This window comes from Clavelina lepadiformis, chromosome 9 (genome assembly GCF_947623445.1).
Source record: "Clavelina lepadiformis chromosome 9, kaClaLepa1.1, whole genome shotgun sequence".
Lineage (NCBI taxonomy): Eukaryota > Metazoa > Chordata > Ascidiacea > Aplousobranchia > Clavelinidae > Clavelina > Clavelina lepadiformis.
The window spans coordinates 10825432-10843752 of NC_135248.1; the positions used below are offsets into that span (position 1 = coordinate 10825432).

General features: G+C 35.9%; 3 protein-coding genes across 5 annotated transcripts; 1 reads left to right on the forward strand and 2 right to left on the reverse strand.

Annotated features, from left to right (window-relative positions):
- The first annotated feature begins 111 nt into the window (after positions 1-111).
- Positions 112-9432, forward strand: LOC143469996 (cullin-5-like). Of its 2 annotated transcripts, XM_076967822.1 has the most exons (18): positions 112-320; positions 518-823; positions 969-1064; positions 2617-2730; positions 2923-3093; positions 3260-3401; positions 4581-4726; positions 4999-5161; positions 5248-5378; positions 5557-5729; positions 5828-5960; positions 6225-6359; positions 6655-6766; positions 6986-7158; positions 7459-7620; positions 7712-7830; positions 7922-8045; positions 8647-9432. In XM_076967822.1, exons 2-18 carry the CDS (start codon positions 809-811, stop codon positions 8839-8841), a joined length of 2304 nt encoding a protein of 767 aa, XP_076823937.1. In that variant the 5' UTR covers positions 112-320; positions 518-808; the 3' UTR covers positions 8842-9432. The 2 variants fall into 2 exon arrangements, with proteins under 2 accessions (XP_076823937.1, XP_076823938.1); XM_076967823.1 differs by lacking the exons at positions 112-320; positions 518-823; positions 969-1064 and adding an exon at positions 1581-1658.
- Positions 9433-9582: 150 nt separating this feature from the next.
- Positions 9583-13650, reverse strand: LOC143469997 (uncharacterized). 2 transcript variants are annotated; one of them, XM_076967825.1, is made up of 6 exons: positions 13346-13650; positions 11514-11748; positions 11179-11276; positions 10753-10832; positions 10431-10590; positions 9583-10261 (listed from the first exon to the last, which is right to left on the reverse strand). In XM_076967825.1, the coding sequence occupies exons 2-6, from the start codon at positions 11702-11704 to the stop codon at positions 10101-10103; spliced, it is 690 nt and encodes a 229-aa protein (XP_076823940.1). In that variant the 5' UTR covers positions 11705-11748; positions 13346-13650; the 3' UTR covers positions 9583-10100. The 2 variants fall into 2 exon arrangements, with proteins under 2 accessions (XP_076823940.1, XP_076823939.1); XM_076967824.1 differs by lacking the exon at positions 13346-13650 and adding an exon at positions 12818-13317.
- Positions 13651-14480: 830 nt separating this feature from the next.
- Positions 14481-18061, reverse strand: LOC143469994 (TELO2-interacting protein 1 homolog). Its single transcript, XM_076967821.1, has one exon. The coding sequence runs from the start codon at positions 17982-17984 to the stop codon at positions 14718-14720; it is 3267 nt and encodes a 1088-aa protein (XP_076823936.1). The 5' UTR covers positions 17985-18061; the 3' UTR covers positions 14481-14717.
- Positions 18062-18321: the final 260 nt, after the last annotated feature.

The window sequence follows — 18321 nt, forward strand, 5'->3', positions numbered from 1 at the left end:
CACATGCCACATGCCACGAACCACGTGCCACATGTTACGTGCCATATGCCAAAAATTGTAGACGCTATAACAAAAAAATCTGTCAGGCTTTACCTGGTTTTGGCTGGTCTTTGAAAGCAGGGACCCAACAACAAACCTGACGTGATGTGGTGCGCTGTAACATGAAACTGTAATTTTTTATATACTTTCTGGCGTAAGCGGAAAAAATTTCGGCCTGCACATTGATAAGTTTTGGATCTCAATTGAATAGACCCTTTCCAAGTTATTGTCTGTGCGGCAAGAGTTTTGATTGCCTAGGGCCCTAGGCTATATTTGACAAGGTAAATTGTTGACCCACTTTCATTTTTTTTAAATTTCAAACGTTTCAGGCATCAAATTGTAACTTTGATTGTTTTGGGAATTTTCACTTTAGGCTACCTGACTTGACTTTCGACTTTTTAACGTGAACTGGTTCAGTTGTAATTTGTAATAATTTCAGTTGTAACAAGACAAATTGTAATTTTGCTTCTGGTTTTAGGTGTTTAGATGATTTGTTAACAATAGCCAGCTTTCCGAGAAGCACTTGCCTAGGACTGTTGTACAGGATTCATATTGTACAGACTACAGTACATTATCCAAATTGAATACTGCTGTTAATGTGCCCTGGTTGTCATACTGTTTCCATAGCAAATTGTAAAGAAGCTATTGCCTAGGCAGACATGCAGTCACATAGGTAGTCTAAATAGGTTTGAAAAAATCTTTTCACATACAAGTTAGAAATTCAACCCATTTTGTGTTTTCTGCTGCTGAAGTATTCAAAAGTTTCCCAATGTCGATGCTCACAGTAAGTTTATGCTACTACACTATAAGATGTTTTCTTTTTACTATAATTGCCGTACTTGTTCTGTACTATGTCAAGGGATTTGAAATTCGGTTTCAGACCCAAAGTGTTGTATAAGTTTAATTTTAAGCTTCATATGATGTAACAGGGTAAAGAACAAACCTTCAAAATAAAATGGCCAACCATGGAGCCAGTGATTCAAAAATTGTTAAAGCAACATCCTGTCAGTAGACAGGAATGGCACGTAAGTCAAAGTTATCTGTATATATTTGTATGAAATAATAAATCGCTCTTCTTCCAAGCAACTATGGTTTTAACCCTGCTCTGGTACCATGAAAAAAATCACTTTAACAGTACCTTGGAGTCAATACGTATGATATGGCCAATATAACCCCATCACTGAAAATGCACGTAGACACCAGGAGAAAAAACTCAACTCGTTATCAAGCAGTGTTTATTGTCAAAACGATGTAGTGGAGCGCTCAATGCACAAATAATTTACTCTTGGCACTGATTACAGAACATCTTGCTGTGTTCTTCGCAGCTGGCGTTGTGACATTTACTGCAATTGAATCTGCACTTTTTGTCCTTCGGTCTTGGACAAATGAAGCACCTCTTGCGTCCTGATAGACAATGCTGGGTGCCGTTTTGAACAGCTGGAGATGCTTCTGGTAAATTCCCACAGCTGCGAATAATTTACTTCACATCCTGAGGAGTTTGGCGTGTCATCAATCTACTCTTAGCTTGAGGAATGGTCAACAATATGGGCGCTTCTTTATGACCCCAAACAAACAAAATTAAAAAACTTCTAATAAACGGAACAATGGAACAAAGTTGTGTGAATGGAAGCAGTAAACAAGAACCGATAATGAAAATAAAAAACAGGAGTAATTTACAAGATCTCACCGTTTGGAATATATAACCTACAGTATCATATAAGGCTGGGGTCATATTGACCAAATGGTACCAGAGCAGATTTAAGGAACTTTTTGTTTTGAATGTGTAATATTCTGCTACCTGCGATTAAACTAGTGCATATTAGTTAAGGTGCATTAGCATATTGTTTGGGATATATAGTGACTAGTCAGCAGGGCAGTGCAGAATAACAACCATTTATCTTTTAATTTTAGTCAAGTTTTGTGGTTTCAGGTCTTTCTAACACCAAAAAAAAAATTGAAAAGAGTAGGCATAATATTTTTTTGATATACGCATGACCTTGGCTTAGAGTTTTGCATTGTAAACAGCTTGTAATATTACAAACAGTATTCGCAAGTATATATTTCTGCATCTCAAAAACCGATTGAGATATAGTAACGATTTGGTGTCTGTGGACAGGAATCATCAAGTTTCTATCTGCCTGTAAGAGGTGTTTTGATCTAAAAATCATCATATATCTATGTAAATCATAATTTGGTAACAAAACAGATTTATGGTAAAATTGCCATATACTAAATAAAGTTATACAACTATGCAAGGGTTTACTACATCCTGTTTAAATTTCATTCATGCGTTTTATATCAGAACCACTCGTTTTTTACGAAAATATGTTTTTTTTTGTTTTGTTTTTTTCAAAAAGTATTTTTACAATAGCTTCTGGCTTTTGAATCCACTCCATGATATTTGATTTTGATATTGTAACTTTTTGTCTTGCTTTCTGGCCCACGAAAAATAGCTTTGCGCCCCAGTAGTGGGCTGCAGTTTATCAGTTATTAATATAAAAATAAGTAATTGTTATAATTAATTATATGAGATGGTCTAAATGGCTAGTTACAGTACTTTACTACTATTCTTACCAGGATTTGCACTGGGATATTCATTCAGTTTGTCTATGGGACAATGAAGATGGACCACAGAAAGTCCATAATGCTCTGAAAAGTGACATTGTCAATTTTGTGAAAGTAGCCCAAGAGGTATGCTTTTATGTGTTTGTGTTATATATATTTAAATAATTCAATGTTGGGTTAAATATTAAGCACGCTGTAGATCTTAATTTTTTTTAGATATTTAGTCTTTTTGTTTGCTGATTTTCATCTTGACTTTTAACAATTTAAGGTTAATGTCATTACATTTCAAAAATAATGATTTGTGTACAAACTTTGTAGAGAATCAAAAGTCACCATGAAGGACATGCACTTTTGCGGGCGTATGTGGCTGAGTGGCAAAAGTTTTATGATCAGTGCGATTACCTTCCTGCACCTTTTGCTCAGCTAGAAAAGTCAATGTATGATAGGAATAAAAAGAAAAAAGATGAAACCTATGGCATTGTACGAAAAGTGAGTGAAGTTTTGCTCTCTTGTTCAATCTTCAGGTTGTTCACATATTTCTTTTTGCCTCAAATTATTTTTAATTTTTTTGATTGTATTTAAGCCTAGCCCTGGTTTATGATATTTATTAACTTCTCTATGTCTGATGTTCCTGCACATTGTATTATTTCTATAGCTCATGTTAGACACATGGAATGAGAGTATTTTTATGGACATTTATGAGATCCTTAAAGATAGGACAATGGTCTTAATAAGACAAGAAAGAGAAGGAGAGGTGTTGGACGCCCAACTGATTATTGGAGTGCGTCAATCTTTTGGTTAGTATATGAGCTTAGAACATTACCTAGTTATATCGAAGTTTAGCGTTGTGATGGACAACAACAATTTTTGTTGCCGACTGAGAAGCCCGGGAAATTTTAAATCTATAACCTGGAAAGTATGGTAATGAGTAATGACACTAAGCAAAAGTTTTGCTATATATCAGATGTTCCAGTGTGCAGCACTTAGAATTTACCTATAGCGTTAACTTAAGGGAAATCAGAAAAGGTGCCAATACGGTGACCTGTCAGTCTCTCACTGTAGACCAATCAATATAACAGCCAAAACGCTTTCCGTTGAATATTGTGTCAAAGCTAAAGTTTTTTGGCCACTCGAACTAGGTGTCGGAATTTATCAACCACTGGGTTACGCTGTTATCCAGAACACACAGGCTTCGTGGTCCATAAGGAGCTTGGTATATGGGGCAGTGAGGTATAATGTGGTCTGCTTCACTTCCACTTCCCATTTGTGGTGAGTTAAGCGGAATTGATTGCAAAATTGATTGAAAATGGTGCATAACAGGGAATATAATATAAGGATTTGTTTCCAAATAACACGAAAATATAACTTTCATGATATTTCAAAAACAAAAGATTTCTTTGCTTGCTTGGAACATTTATTTAATAAATTCGTTTAGAATGACAAGGATGCCTGGGTTTGATTATGAATTTTATTCAGGAGTCGTACAAACGCAATTGTTACAAACGTCATAAATGCAATTAACAACAGATATTAAGAAACAAATGCTGTTTTATGGGCAAATGTGGTGGTAAATGAACAACGATGAACGATGTCAACTTAAGCAAATTTCTGATATATATATATATATATAATAATGACATATTCATTAGATGCCGATACAGGCAAACAAAAATGTATATATACTAATGTGAAAGATAGGAATTTTGTTGCGACAAAACTAGTGTCGATTGAGGGAATTGTTGTAATAGACAAAGCAGTTATAGGCGAGTTCTACTGTACTACAGATTTTTTTAAGAAAATAGAAATATTTATAGATGTTTTGTTTATTATAAAGTTGCTAAACTTACTATTATGTTTTTGTGGAGCAGGTCATGTACATAACTAATACACCATATGCAAATATTGCTCAAAATATTTATACAGTACACTTTGTTATGGGTTATTAAAGTTATCAATCTATTTACTTGACCATTTAGTGAGCCTTTGTTCAAATTCAAGTGATCCTTTGGAGATTTATCGTGAATATTTTGAATCTGCCTATCTCTCATCAACAACCGATCACTACAAGACAGAAGCTGAGACTTATCTTGCAGAGAATGGTGTCCGCGAATACATGAAATATGTAAGCAACAAAGCGCCATTTTTTAGTTTTTTACCAACTTTAATGAAAGCCAAGAAACTGTACTGGTTTCAATGATTGCATGTATGTTATCTCCTACTCCGGTTTTAACTTTGTCTGCAACCAATTTTATCAACCTTTACCTTTCATGCTACACATGACTGAATATAAGTAAAACCATATAATTTATCATTTCTTTTGGCACACTTTGGCTGATAATAATTAATATATTCTTTGTTGCTGAAAATAGAAAAAAGCCTACCGTAAATTTACAGGCAAACCAGAAAATTTTAGAAGAAATTAAACGAGCAGAAAGATACCTTGAAACTTTCTCAATGCCCGCTTTGACACAATATTGTGTGGAAGTCTTGGTGTCTCAGTTTTCTGATTCTATACTAGCAGAATGCCAGGACATGATTCGAAAGAATGAATCTAAACGTAAGTACGAGATACATATAGCCACAAATCAAGAATCCAGTTCCCTTTTAAGTTTCATGCCCATTTTTTTGATGTTGCATTTGCAGAATTAAATTTAATGTTTAATCTGATGGATCGGGTTCCTGACGGGGTAGCTCCGATACTCCAGTGTCTTCAAGACCACATAATAAAACAGGGTCTGCAAGACATGAACGACTGTCGAAATGTTGTCACAACGGTATCATTGTTCCTTGTGATTGTTGTTTAAGTAGTTAAATGGTAGTTTGCTTAAAACTGCACATTTATTATACTACCATAAATCACAACTGTAGGCTGTTTAATTGATTTCTTTCATTAATTTGTGAGTCCCGGCAGTGAAAGTACTAAAGACTTTTTTATGTTTTTTGCTTTGTTAGGATTCTGAGAAATATGTTGAACTTCTTCTGACTTTATTTAATAAATTTTCTCTTCTTATTCAACAATCATTTGAAGATGACCCGAGGTTTCTAACGGCCCGTGATAAGGCATTTGAAAAAGTTGTAAATGATCACACTGTCTTCAGCCTTGAATTGCATACAAAAGCAAAACAGTAAGTACGCCAGTTAAGTTCTTAAAGTATCCAAAAATTCGTATCACTTCATATTAAAAAAATTAAGTAACGTTTTTGTCTCGCTTTTTACTCTTTAGCAATCCAACGAAGCTTCCTCCTGAATCAAGGTGTCCGGAACTTTTAGCTAATTTCTGTGATATGCTTTTAAGAAAAACTCCGTTGAGTAAAAAACTCTCGTCAGAGGAAATTGACTCCAAACTAAAAGATGTGGTAAGACAGGAACTAACTGCCAGATCAAAACTAACAATAGCTTTTTTAAAGCTGTTCAGGGGATTTGTGGATTAAGTTTGAAATTTTTCAAACTTTTTTGGAAATTTTTCGACTGTTTAGAATTTAGATTATGTTTGAATTACTTTATATCCAAAACTGTTGAACCGATCTTATTATTGGTATTTAGGTCAGTGAGCTTTTACTGAAAGGGTTGTAATATTTTCTACCAAGTTTTGAGAATCTTATTTTTATTTTTTGCCTTAGCTACTTGTACTGAAGTATGTGTCCAACAAGGATGTATTCATGCGCTACCATAAAGCGCATCTGACACGAAGATTGATCCTGGGTACATCTGCCGATAGTGAGAAAGAAGAAAACATCGTCGAAGGACTTCGAGAGGTTTGAAGCTCATCTTACATGATACTTCGATTATACAGTATGACACTTATGGTGAAGCTAGAATCATACACTCATTGATTAATACTGATGTTTTGAAATTCATTAATCGTGTCTCATGTAGTCGTTAGAAAGAACTTTTTGTCTTGAAACTGATTAATGTTTTTCAAAAATCTTTTAAAGTTACAAGCAATGTTGGATTATCTATAGGCATTCAGATTTGTTTTGTTTTGGCAAACTTTTCCAAGTATACTAATTAACAGTTTTTCACTACATTTTGTATAAACTGTAATTTTAGGTTGGAATGCCAGCAGATTTAGTTAATAAGCTTGCCAGGATGTTCCAGGACATAAAAGTCAGTGAAGATCTCAACCAAAAATTCAAAGAATCAAGGAACGATAAAGTGGCGGGTCGGTTGTTTTTCTGTTAAATTTCATGACTAATTCACTTATAGCTGTTGACTTCCACCCTTTATTTTCCATTTGTTAAAATCAAGGAATTGTGATGTTTTGCATAAACGGATCACTGTGAATATGGTATGCTGGATCTATAAAAATTTACCTCCAAGCCTTCATTTGCACAAAATACTTTCCTTAACTCATCTAAATACTGATGCTTTCTGTTGACAGATCTTGCAAATATCAAGATATTAAACGCTGGAGCTTGGTCGAGGAAGTCCGAGCGGATTCCAGTTTCACTTCCCACCCTTTTAGAGGACCTCATTCCGGATGTAGAGGAGTTCTATAAGAGTCAGCACACTGGGAGGAAGTTGCATTGGAATCATCTTATGTCCAATGCTGTGGTAATACATTTGTTAACTTTATGTTGACTGTTAGTTTTAATGGATAAGTGTTAGTGGTAGCTCAGTACTTGGAGAAAAACACTTCTGTAGTTGTTGTACTAAGACAAAATACACATTTTACATGATAAGTTAAATGAAGTCATTTATTTATTACTTGTTAATGGAAACGAAACATTTTTGTAGCCTGTTATGTTGAGCTTTTAATGTAAATGAATTTCCTCAATACAGTGTAATGTCAAGAAGTCACGCGCACGATTTCACCATTAATATAGTCATATTAATTGACTTGTTATGTTGTAGCTGACCTTTAAAACCGAGTGTGGTCAGTACGACCTTGAAGTCACCACCTTTCAAATGTCAGTGCTGTTTGTGTGGAACATGCGGCCCAAGGAAGCGGTTTCCTACGAAAGCTTGAGACTTGCCACACAGTTGTCGGACGCTGAATTAAGGAAAACTTTATGGGTAATAAAACAACAAAATGGTTTGGTAAAATACCTCCCATGAATAGCGGTTTGTCAGGGTAGAACTGCATTCCTTGTTTTTGTTCTTATAGTCGCTAGTATCAAACGCAAAGATGAAAAGACAAGTTTTGGTATCTGAGCCGAAGGTTTCCAACCCGAAAGAGTTCACGGACAGTTCAATGATATCAGTCAACCAGCAGTTTTGTTTATTGTAAGCGTTGAACGACAGATATTACGACGAACGACTCTCTTGAGTTTTCTATAAATCTACGCCTTTAACTTGTTTACTTCTGCGTACTAAGGAAAGGAGGTAAACCGCAAAAACGTGGACGAGTGAATCTAATTGGACGACTGCAGCTATCAACTGATAAGTCGCGCGAGGAAGACAATGAGGGGATTACCCAGCTTCGAATTCTAAGAACTCAGGTAATAACTCCTAATAACTAATAACGGATATAGATATTCGTTTTAAAGTGCAGTAAACTTTAAATAAAACAGACGCCATCGAGTTTCACCCATTAAATACACACTGCTCTCACTTTCAAACATTGTTTACTAGCTGGGTTTTAATGTTACCTGAAATAATGAACTCATATTACAGTCTTTGTTTTATAAGTTGGCAAACATGTAATTAGTAGCGGTTAATGAATCCTTTGGTTTGCTAAATTTCCATTGCAAATGGATATTTCTACAGATGTTTTGTTTAACTTAGTGTGCTTATCTGGGTTTGAATGAAGTTTGTACCTTTTTGATCTGCACAAAGCTATATGGTAGAATGTAAGATCGGTGTTCCAAATTTGGGGCCATTACACAAGCTTATATTCCGTGGCATTTCAACACGGCCCGCTTATAATCTCGCCTCAACAATGTCCTGTGAATTTCCGACTATTAACAGTATTTATACGTTTAGCCAATGATTGACACAATTCAGCTGCCAACATACAACCCCGCAAATGGCGTGATTGCCAAGCTCTTTCGCTGCAACGTGGTCTTCCTAAACTTTGAATTTTTCTTTATCCTCATCTAGGAAGCGATCGTTAAGATCCTAAAGATGAGGAAGAAGATCAGCAATGCCCAGCTTCAAACGGAGCTCGTCGAGATCTTGAAGAATATGTTTCTACCTCAGAAGAAGCTTATCAAGCAGCAGATCGAATGGTTGATTGATCACAAGTACATGAAGCGTGACGAAAATGACATCAATACTTTTATTTACATCACGTGATCATCGTCTTCAGTCATGCGTGAAATGCAGTTGTCTTTTGTGAGTTTGTTTCCGTGGTTAACCGGTTCGTACAGAACAGTGCCGCACAGTGTTTTGACCGTTGTGTATCCTTTGTTTCGTTTCCATAATAGAGAATTTTTTCTCTCAGTGTAGCATAATCAATACTCGGTGTCTGCAGCAAGTTGGCTCTGAATACGCAAAACCTCAATGACATTGAAGAAGTTTTTGCGACTGATTTCTGCAGTTACCTTGATCAGGTTTTGTTGCAATTTCGTCGACTTGTTTGCCAAAGAGCTGTCTTGCATACTTTGCAATAGAGTATTTATTCAACTTGCTTTGAACTTGCATCATACGTGCTTATTTCCTCTTTTAATTGTGCAAAATTTACTTAAAAATTTATGGTCGCCTACTTTTATTGAACCCGCCTGTGCTTATGGGAATTGAGTTTACCGCGAGATGGCGCTATGAAGCCTATGATCTAACTCGAAAACTGTATTTTGTGGATGCTTTATCTACAGTTCTTTAACTTAAAAGGATACGATAAAAACTTTGCAGTATTATATTAAATTAAATGAATAAGGTGACAATTGACGAACCACTGCAAGAAGGTGTTGGACGCGCAAAGAGTTATTCTTACATAGTTACGGGCGAGCGACAAGCATTCACAGATTTGTATAGTCTACCAATTGAACTGAATACAAGCTTGGTTCAGGTATTGCAACACCTGAGGTAACAGTGGAAATTTTGAACTGAGAAAGCGAAATATTTATTGAATACAAAAACGATAAGCAACGGAAGCAGGAAGAGCTTAAATGCAAGCATATATTATATAAAGCGCATTGTACAACCCTAATGTTACAACAACAGACATCCAGATTATTTGCTTCCAATGAAGTGAGTGATTTGCATTAGGGCCTGTGTAAATATTATCAATGCCTGACTGGTAGTCATTGGAAATATAAAACAATGGTGACAGACTTTCCGAAATTAGTCGTGAAGTTGTTTAATGCTGAAATTTGAGGTTTCAACAATTTAGAACTTTGAAAGAGGCGTAGGCCTATAACAGTTAATATATATCGAAACGGGATGAAAAATATTTTGCTATAAGTCTGCAATAGATTTTGCGAAAACCAAACTTGCAGCCTAAACATGGATCCACGTACGGTACCTTCACCCCAAAAGCAACTTAAAATAACCGAGGCACTAAAACTCCATTTGTCTTTTAGGACCACGGACAAGCAACGTTTTCAAAGTTTTCGTCACGGTACAGCGTCATCTACTGGATCTGCTGAAAAATATGTCATTTTTTCCATGACATCTGTTAGTTCACACATGGCGTCGGAAAGCAAACTCTGGTCTTGTCCGTTTAAAGCATCTTCTAATTCTTGCAGCGCGCATTGAAATTCGTCTTCTCCGGTTACTAGAACAGTGAAACTACGCTTAATTGAAGACAAGCAATGAAATAAAACTAACGATAACCTAAGTGTGGTGCCTTGTTGATGTTGCTTAAATTGCGGTATAACTTCTAGTAGTTTCTAAATGTTCCCTGAGCATCACAGTACAGCAAAAGACAAACAAAATTTTCTTACGCGTAGAATCATGGGATTGTGCTGATGGACTGTGAGGAGCGTCATGGTAGCCATAAAGTTGAGGTGTAATACTGCTCCCTGCTGACTCTTCATCGTTAAAATATTCATCCTCGGGAGGGGGTGGCGGAGCAATAAATAAAGGATTTCCATACATGTCCCTCTATGGTCACATATAACGTTTATAACTAGCCTACACAAATCTACCGTAGTTGCTTAATAACATTTCTTTTTCCATTTATTAAAAACTTTTCTTCGTTTCTTTGGCAAATATTTTTAAGTCACATTTACAGGCAAAAACTATTTGCACTACGGCTAAACTTACCTGTATTACAGGGCTGTAGTGTGCCAGCATTGAAGACACTGCCTGTAATGTCTTCAAGTTGATATGAAGGCCTGATAAACCTGTAAAATGTATATGATAGATATGGTAAACAAATGTTGTAAAAATTGTTCTTCAGTTCTTTGATGTTCTAATCTATGCGATCTATACGTTAGTCCAATGAAATAATGACCTAACTTCCATAATAACACTTGAATGTATTTGCTAAGCCCTTTATTAAAAGTAGATTATTCCGATCTGGGATGCTGCATTTCCGGGTATAGGTTGCTACGCTATATTTTTAACAATTAAAGTTATTACATGCGTAGGAAGCGTTATGCAACGTGCATACAAGTGCACTACGTTTGATAAGTCTTTTGATATTCTTAAGAAAAAACAGGGTGGTTGAACCATCAAAGAGTGACATACTCTGGTTATCTTCATCATCGTCGCTATCCAATCGAATGCACACACCGTCGTCATCATCGTCGTAATCAAAATCGTCTCCTGATGACGCGGTGAAATATCTGAGTAAGAGAGATTTGACAAAGTAACAGCAAAGAAAAACTGTTACAATGAATCACTTTTACAAAGGTAGGCCTATAAGCTACCCTTATGTACTTTATAAGCAACCTAAATAGGCAGCATTTCCGAAAAATAGAGTTCTGTTAAAATTTATTAATTTGTAAGAAAGTAGCCAACTTTTTCATCGAAGCTAGGTGACTATATATGGGCTACATTCGGAAAAATTGTGACCAACTCACCTGTCACTCTTGTCTCCGTCACTCAAGCTTTCCATGGTGACTTTCCTGCAAGGCGGAGCTAGCGACGATCCGTCTTTTATTGCGTTTCCATTTATCCCGCCTTCCTCTTCTTCGTCATATGAGCTCACCTTGATGTCTGGTGATGTAGTCCTGTGCACTGGTGTATGCCTTAGTATTCCTGCTTGAGCCATAGTCTTAGAACAAGTCTTCTACAACATTTCCACGAGTCCTTAAACTTTGTAAAGAAAATGTTTTTATAAAAGGTTCTTTCCATGCCGGCTATATATAGCAGTAATAGCAGACTACCGCTTTTGCAAGTTTTGTGTAATGTTTGGCATGTTACGCAAGCATATAAAACAGACTATGTGGTGTCAACTCCGGAAACGACTGTTGCAAAAGGTCATTAAACTTTTCTATATATCTGACTGTTCGAACGTGCTGAATTATCGATCATTTTATAGTCGTTGCTACGCCATGACGTCATAACTATTGAATCCATTTCTATGTAAAGCGACTAATTTTAGATTTGTAATGATACTGAAAGAGTAAAAGCACAAAATCAACCTGACAGTTTTGCATCTGTGTATGCAAGGCAGACAGACATTTTAAATCTGCTATGCCAGCAATGATTTTTCGGTAGTCTATTCATAGTCACTTTCTGTCTGCCTTAAAGTTTATGATATGACTAGCCACGCTGAACTGAGTCAATATGCACACGTAGATTTACGTCATTGCGCTATTGCAGGCTAATATTGCGTGCTTGTCCAATTTATTTAATGTCCACGCTATGATATACGCCAAGTAATTTTATTAATAATTAGGCTAATCACATTTAAAGTTTATAAAACATTACAAAGTACATAATGCAAGCAACAAAAAAATGTGGTAGCACTTTTTTTCACTTTCACTTGTATGCTAATTAATATTCACAGAATATACAGGCCAATACGCATAACAAAGAAATATCGACTTTGCCTAGATGTAATGATGACGTACAGTGCTATACGTGCTTTGGGAAAGTTTTAAAATTACCCGGTTGAATATTTAAGTATTTCTAAAGATATTTTCCTAGAAAAACAAGCTTTATACACTCACATCATGCAAGAAGCTGTAGAAAACATTTTGAAAAGCTAAGAAACTCTAGTATCAGGCCAACTTAAACTTCATAATTTTCTTTTAGTTTGTTATTTGTACAGTTGATTATGTTTTGCACAACTTTTTAATGCGACATGTACAAAATTATACGATCTTCATTAATTCAAAACTTTATAGCAGCCTAAACTCTAGTTCCCTTGTTTTCTTACCTGAAAAGGGCTAACTCAGCTTTTGCTCAGAAAACGCCGGTTTAACCTAAGTTATGTCCTGGTAAATTAAGAAAGAAACTTAAATTATAAAATTTACGCACAAACCGGCTAAAGTTACGGCCAAGTTACTACACGTTCCAAATCAAAGTTTCTTTTAAAAATGAGTGTGATTTGCTGGAACGAAACCAAAATTGTTTACTAATGTCAAGAAAATTAAAATGTGACATTTTTTATTGGCTTCTGTAGCAATTAGGCCTATTGGCAATTGGCTGATTTCATTAATTTGCAATTAGCTAGTCAAGTAAAATATTGAATTTTTGACATAGTGGTTGTAATTCACGTCAAATTTAACCAAAACTGCTTTGAAATGTTCATTATAATACGAACAAAGATCCTCCCACAACTCCCTTCAAAAACCTCAGATTCAGGCTACAGCTCACAGTATCTAAGCTCCGTATTAGCGAATGCCAAATGTATTAAATATTTTCTAATACAGTACTCTATTACAGTTTCCACGGCCAAAATTACCTGATGTTCTTGTGTGCATATGCAAAACATTAAGCACGTCACCCATTTTATCTCAAACTGGCTGAAAGTTTGTTCATTCTAAAATTTAACAATAGTGAGAAGTTGAAAATAATCAAAACACTTTTTTTACTATCTTATGCAAAGTTGTATTTTACCAAGAAAACGGAATTTGCTGATGTTAAAAGCACAAAACTGTTGCTGAAACTTGCTCGTAATTTTTCCATTGACTATGTTAGGGCAGTAGCCTCAAATACGGAAGAAATTACCCATGAGCGACGAGCCAACTGCCTCAAACACTGCTACTTATCCAATTGCTGAAACAAGCAGGTTTCAAGCTAGGAAGGATACTGCGGGTACTGCGTCATTTCCGGTACTCGGTGACGTTATAGACCGTTACAATAAACAGTGCATAATCACACTCACACGGGATGCAGCAGGTCGGCATCACGTGCTTTGACCGATTGAATCGTTGTTAAACAAAAGTGCTAATTTGGATATTCATTTACCAGTATGCATATAGAAATGAGTATCTACTATTGTAGTTCTTACAGGAAAATGTTTGCGAGTTTTTAAACGTGGTATGATGCTGGTTTTTGAATAGTCGAAGCATTTTTTCGTCATAGAATTGCTATAGTTGCATGTGATTTAAATCACATCAATGACAACCTTTAATCCTAGTCGAGCTGTCTGAAATGCTGTAGTCAACACTGTGTTTGAAAAAAAGTTCGAACCAGTTGGTCTTTCGTATCTTAGCGGTACTGAACCATAGCCTACATGATTTGATGATATTGCAATTAGCCTACACGTGGAACAAAGCGAAAAATTTTTACCAGTTAAAATTTTAAATGAAATAGGTTTTTATTTCAGGAACTTTACCATTCCTAGTGGTAAAAACATACAAGTTTTCCGACACCCGCTAGAAGGCAGCATAAAATCACGGAGTCACGTTCCTCCAACTGAAATTTCTTTGCAGTGGGTAAAATAAAGTTTTACTCGATTTCCTATTGAGCATTATCTAACCTACCTTACATTGCAATTTACTTCAGAGACATGAATCCTCAGCGATTGAACTCGATCAATCAATCGCTGCTCAAGAGGACGGCCGAATGACTTCATCTATTAACTGTTGCTTGGCTCTTGTTAAGTTTTTATTAAATATAAAACCTGGTAACGTACATTGTGATTTATGTTTCTTGCGAAAAAGACGTCAGTGGAATGTTTTTATATACCATTCTATGTCAAGACAGTGTCTTATACGACTGAAGATAACTTTTCTATGGAAACACTTTAAATATTAATGCATAGCTCATCTAATGTTGCAAACCATTGTAAAAACGAAAGAAGTCGATATATAGTAAACTTAAAATTGAAATCAGCATAATTTTAACAAACTTTCAATATTTTTGGCAAATTCACTGTTTACGTTTGTCGATCCAGATACCTGTATAGTCTTCAAACCAGAAGTAAAATTTATATGTTCAAAAGTTGAAGTAGGGCTGTATATATTGCTCAGAAACAACCACATACTGTCAGGGTCAATTCGAATTAAATTTCGGAAAAGGTTGACGGCTGCGTCTTGCAGCTCCTGTGGCTGCTTTGCATTTAAAAATACATAGCACACTGAAAACGTTTCATGAATGTCGTCGAAGCTAACGGTTGCAGCAACCAGCAATGGACCCAGTTTATTCAAGATATCACGCTGCAGTTTGAACACAGTCGAGTGTTTGAATGCGATCTGTGCGTCACGTCCGATCAGCTTAACTGATTTGGAATGGTTTTTGAGAAAGTCTAAGAGCTTAGGAAGCACATCCTTTGTCAGCCTTCGTCGAATGAAGTCACCACTGTAGGATGCGATCAAACAAATGATGTCAAATGCTCTTGCTACAATCTGTAACTCTTTGTCTCTGCATCTTGCTATGAGTGTTCCCCATATTCCATGCACTCGTGGTAGGAGAGTGTTTTCGTGTTTCGATAACATCTGGAGACCTTCGTAAATTATTTCCATGGTGACTATACGTATCTTTACACTTCTACTGGATAACAGGTTTCCACATCGTGAAACAACTTCATCAACAACAATCACTTCATTTGGAGGTTTTTCATCCTTTGCACTCATGGAGGTTAAATTGTCATATCTTGCATCTTCATCATTTGGATTGTTAGAAACATCAATGCCTGATGAAGGGCCACTTTCAAAATCAAGAGATGTGCTCAAATTTTGCTGGAAATCAACAATACATCGTTTGATTTCAGCAGCTATTCTGTCTTTTCCTTCAATACGATTATTCTCTTCTTTATCGTCCTCCTTATCACGTTGAATGTTGTTGTGTGGATCATTGTTGTATGTCACACCGGCTAGAAACCAGCGATTTATTGAAGTAACAGTTGCTAATAAAACTGGTAAAATAGCTAGCAGACGTTCACTTTCGAATCTTTGTACATCAAGAACTGTCAACACTTCATCGATTGTGTCACGAACTAGAGGAAACACACTGATGTCACTGTGTGTCAGCATGGCCTGTAGTACAGCCGGACTTCTTGGAAAGAGACTCAAGTGGCGAAGATGAACTGATATTGTACTTACAAGATAATCAGCATTGTCACAAATCAAGTCAGATACAGTTTTGTAGTTGCAGCTCGATGAAACAATCTTTAATGTTTCAAGAGCACAACTGGAAATGAGATGGTTTGTGTCATTGACTTTTTCAAGAACAGAATACAGGACTTTCTGCAAACTATCCCGAAACTTTGTCCCACAGATTAGTGCAAAAGTGGAAATAGATTCCAAATGCAAGCAAGCCAGGCTTATATTTGAATTAATGCATCTGAGATTGATTTCTTTTTTGTCCGATGTAAGTTGTAAAAAATGACTCCTTTCCTTCATAAGCTTGGTTGCATGGTGTGTCTTGAGATAGGCTGACTGGTGACTAGTTGCAAGGTACCAATTCTCAGGAGAGGTGTATACATCTATCAATGTATCAATATGCACAGCAGCTCCCTCCACAACATGTGTGTCTTTTTCAATTCCAAGCAGAATTTCATTCAGAATCACTACACATTGATGACATAACGATTCATTTTCATACCAATCTAACAAAGTGTCAACAAATACTTCAATGTCTCCATATTGTCCCAGTAATCGACAGACTTTCAAAAGCGTTTTGCAGATTAGATCATTGTTAAAATTCGTAAAAGATTTGTTGAAAATCCAATTTGACATCTTGCCTTTAAACAATAATGGATTTCCAGCAGTGTAGTTTGATGAGACCATGACAATCTCAGAAATTTTATGTAAATCAGAGAAGTCCATTTCGAAGCAAAATAATAAAGCTTTCATGAGTTTGGTCAAGTGAACACTCGAGTTCATGAGGCCTTGGAGATCTTGTTTGCAAACATCTAAATATCCCAAAAGAAGCTGCAAAGAGGCTAGTTTTTGTTCATCAGAAGACTTCCTTAAATTCTGTGGCAAATTAGTGCAAATATCAAACAACAGATCATAAATTGAATGGGTCAAATTCGTGCTTTCATGAGACATATTTGAAAGCTGCTCTACTATATCTCTGCATCGCGTGGAAACATTATCATGTTCATCATGCAAAAGTTTTATTGGTATTGCCATTAATGTTTGAACACAGTCCTTCAGAGAATGTTGGCAGCTATTGAGTATTTCCGAGGCAAAGCTTGCAAAGGCAAGTCTAACTGTTACACTGGAACTGTTAGTGGCCACCGACATATGCTGAAGCACTGCATTGATCTTTGGAGAGACATCCATGAGCCACTTTTCAGTTCGCTTAGTTTGAAATTTATACAACTTCCGGCCACTTCCAGTGTTACTTGTGCTTTCAGTATCCTGCTTCAAACTTTCCTTTTCAATAAATTTTAATTCTGTGTCTCCAACTGTTGTCCTCAAAAGTTTTGAAATAGTTTCCAAAGATCTGCATTTTACAGCTTGTCCTTGTTTTGCATCTCCTGATACGACCTTTGCCAAACAGGATAAAATCCCCGGCATCAAAGACACCATGCAATCTCCACAAAAGAGAGTTAGCGAGTCCCTGTCATTGTCCTTTAGGGAATCAGAGTAAGCGGGCATGCACAGACTTCCAATAAGAAGAATGGCATCTGTTCTCAATTTTTTGTTTTCATCCTTACTAATTACAGAGAGGCAAATTGTGATCAAATGACCCATTATTGGAACGTACTCAGGATTATAAAATGTTTTCCAAAATGGTGACGATGACGTATTAATAAGTTTTGACAAAGCACAAATAACGTTTAATTTTAAGTCTTCGCTTCCACTCGCTTCAAGTAAGTCATTACTTGCTGAGGTGATGCAAACAATTAGAAGTTTCAAAGTATCATAAAACACTTTAAACTCAGTGAGCTTGATGTTTTCAAATATGTAGGTCATACAATTGATAGCGGCAATAATTACATCCTCTTTTGTTTCTTTGTGCTTTAGCAAGACAATTCGTAATGGAAATAAAAAATACTCATGTAATGCTTGTATCACCATACATGGTGTAGATTTTAGCTGACTGTGTAAGGATAAAATTGACGCTTTGTCAGCGTTTTTCGTCAAACCAACACAAAGTGGTCTCAAATCATTAAATGCTTTTTTAATTTCTGTTTCACCAGTCATCTGTAGCACTGCTTCAGCAAGGACAATGTTGCAATTACTTTTAAAATAACTTATTTCTAAGAAAAAACATCCAAAAAAACTATTAAATCAGGTATATATGTTACAAAATTGATTAACATATAACATAGCCTTATGTTAAAAACCTCACATTCAGCTCATCATGAAAACGATAAACACAAGAGCTTGCAAGATTTGTAAAAAACTTTACAAGAAATTGTTAATCAACAAGTTGTCGAATATTTATGAAAAATAAAATATTCACCATTTACCATTATAGTAAGAAAAAGTAACAAATCTATAAACAAACAACCTAGATTGGAAAATTTGCTGTTTTTGG

Coding starts and splice junctions, on each gene's coding strand:
- LOC143469996 (XM_076967822.1), top strand. Junction 3,402..4,580: donor TGGAGTGCGTCAATCTTTTG/GTTAGTATATGA, acceptor TTGACCATTTAG/TGAGCCTTTGTTCAAATTCA. Junction 4,727..4,998: donor TCCGCGAATACATGAAATAT/GTAAGCAACAAA, acceptor GTAAATTTACAG/GCAAACCAGAAAATTTTAGA.
- LOC143469997 (XM_076967825.1), bottom strand. CDS start 11,704: ATGGCTCAAGCAGGAATACTAAGGCATACACCAGTGCACAGGACTACA. Junction 11,277..11,513: donor GACGGAGACAAGAGTGACAG/GTGAGTTGGTCA, acceptor TCTCTTACTCAG/ATATTTCACCGCGTCATCAG. Junction 10,833..11,178: donor CGATGATGAAGATAACCAGA/GTATGTCACTCT, acceptor TACATTTTACAG/GTTTATCAGGCCTTCATATC.
- LOC143469994 (XM_076967821.1), bottom strand. CDS start 17,984: ATGACTGGTGAAACAGAAATTAAAAAAGCATTTAATGATTTGAGACCA.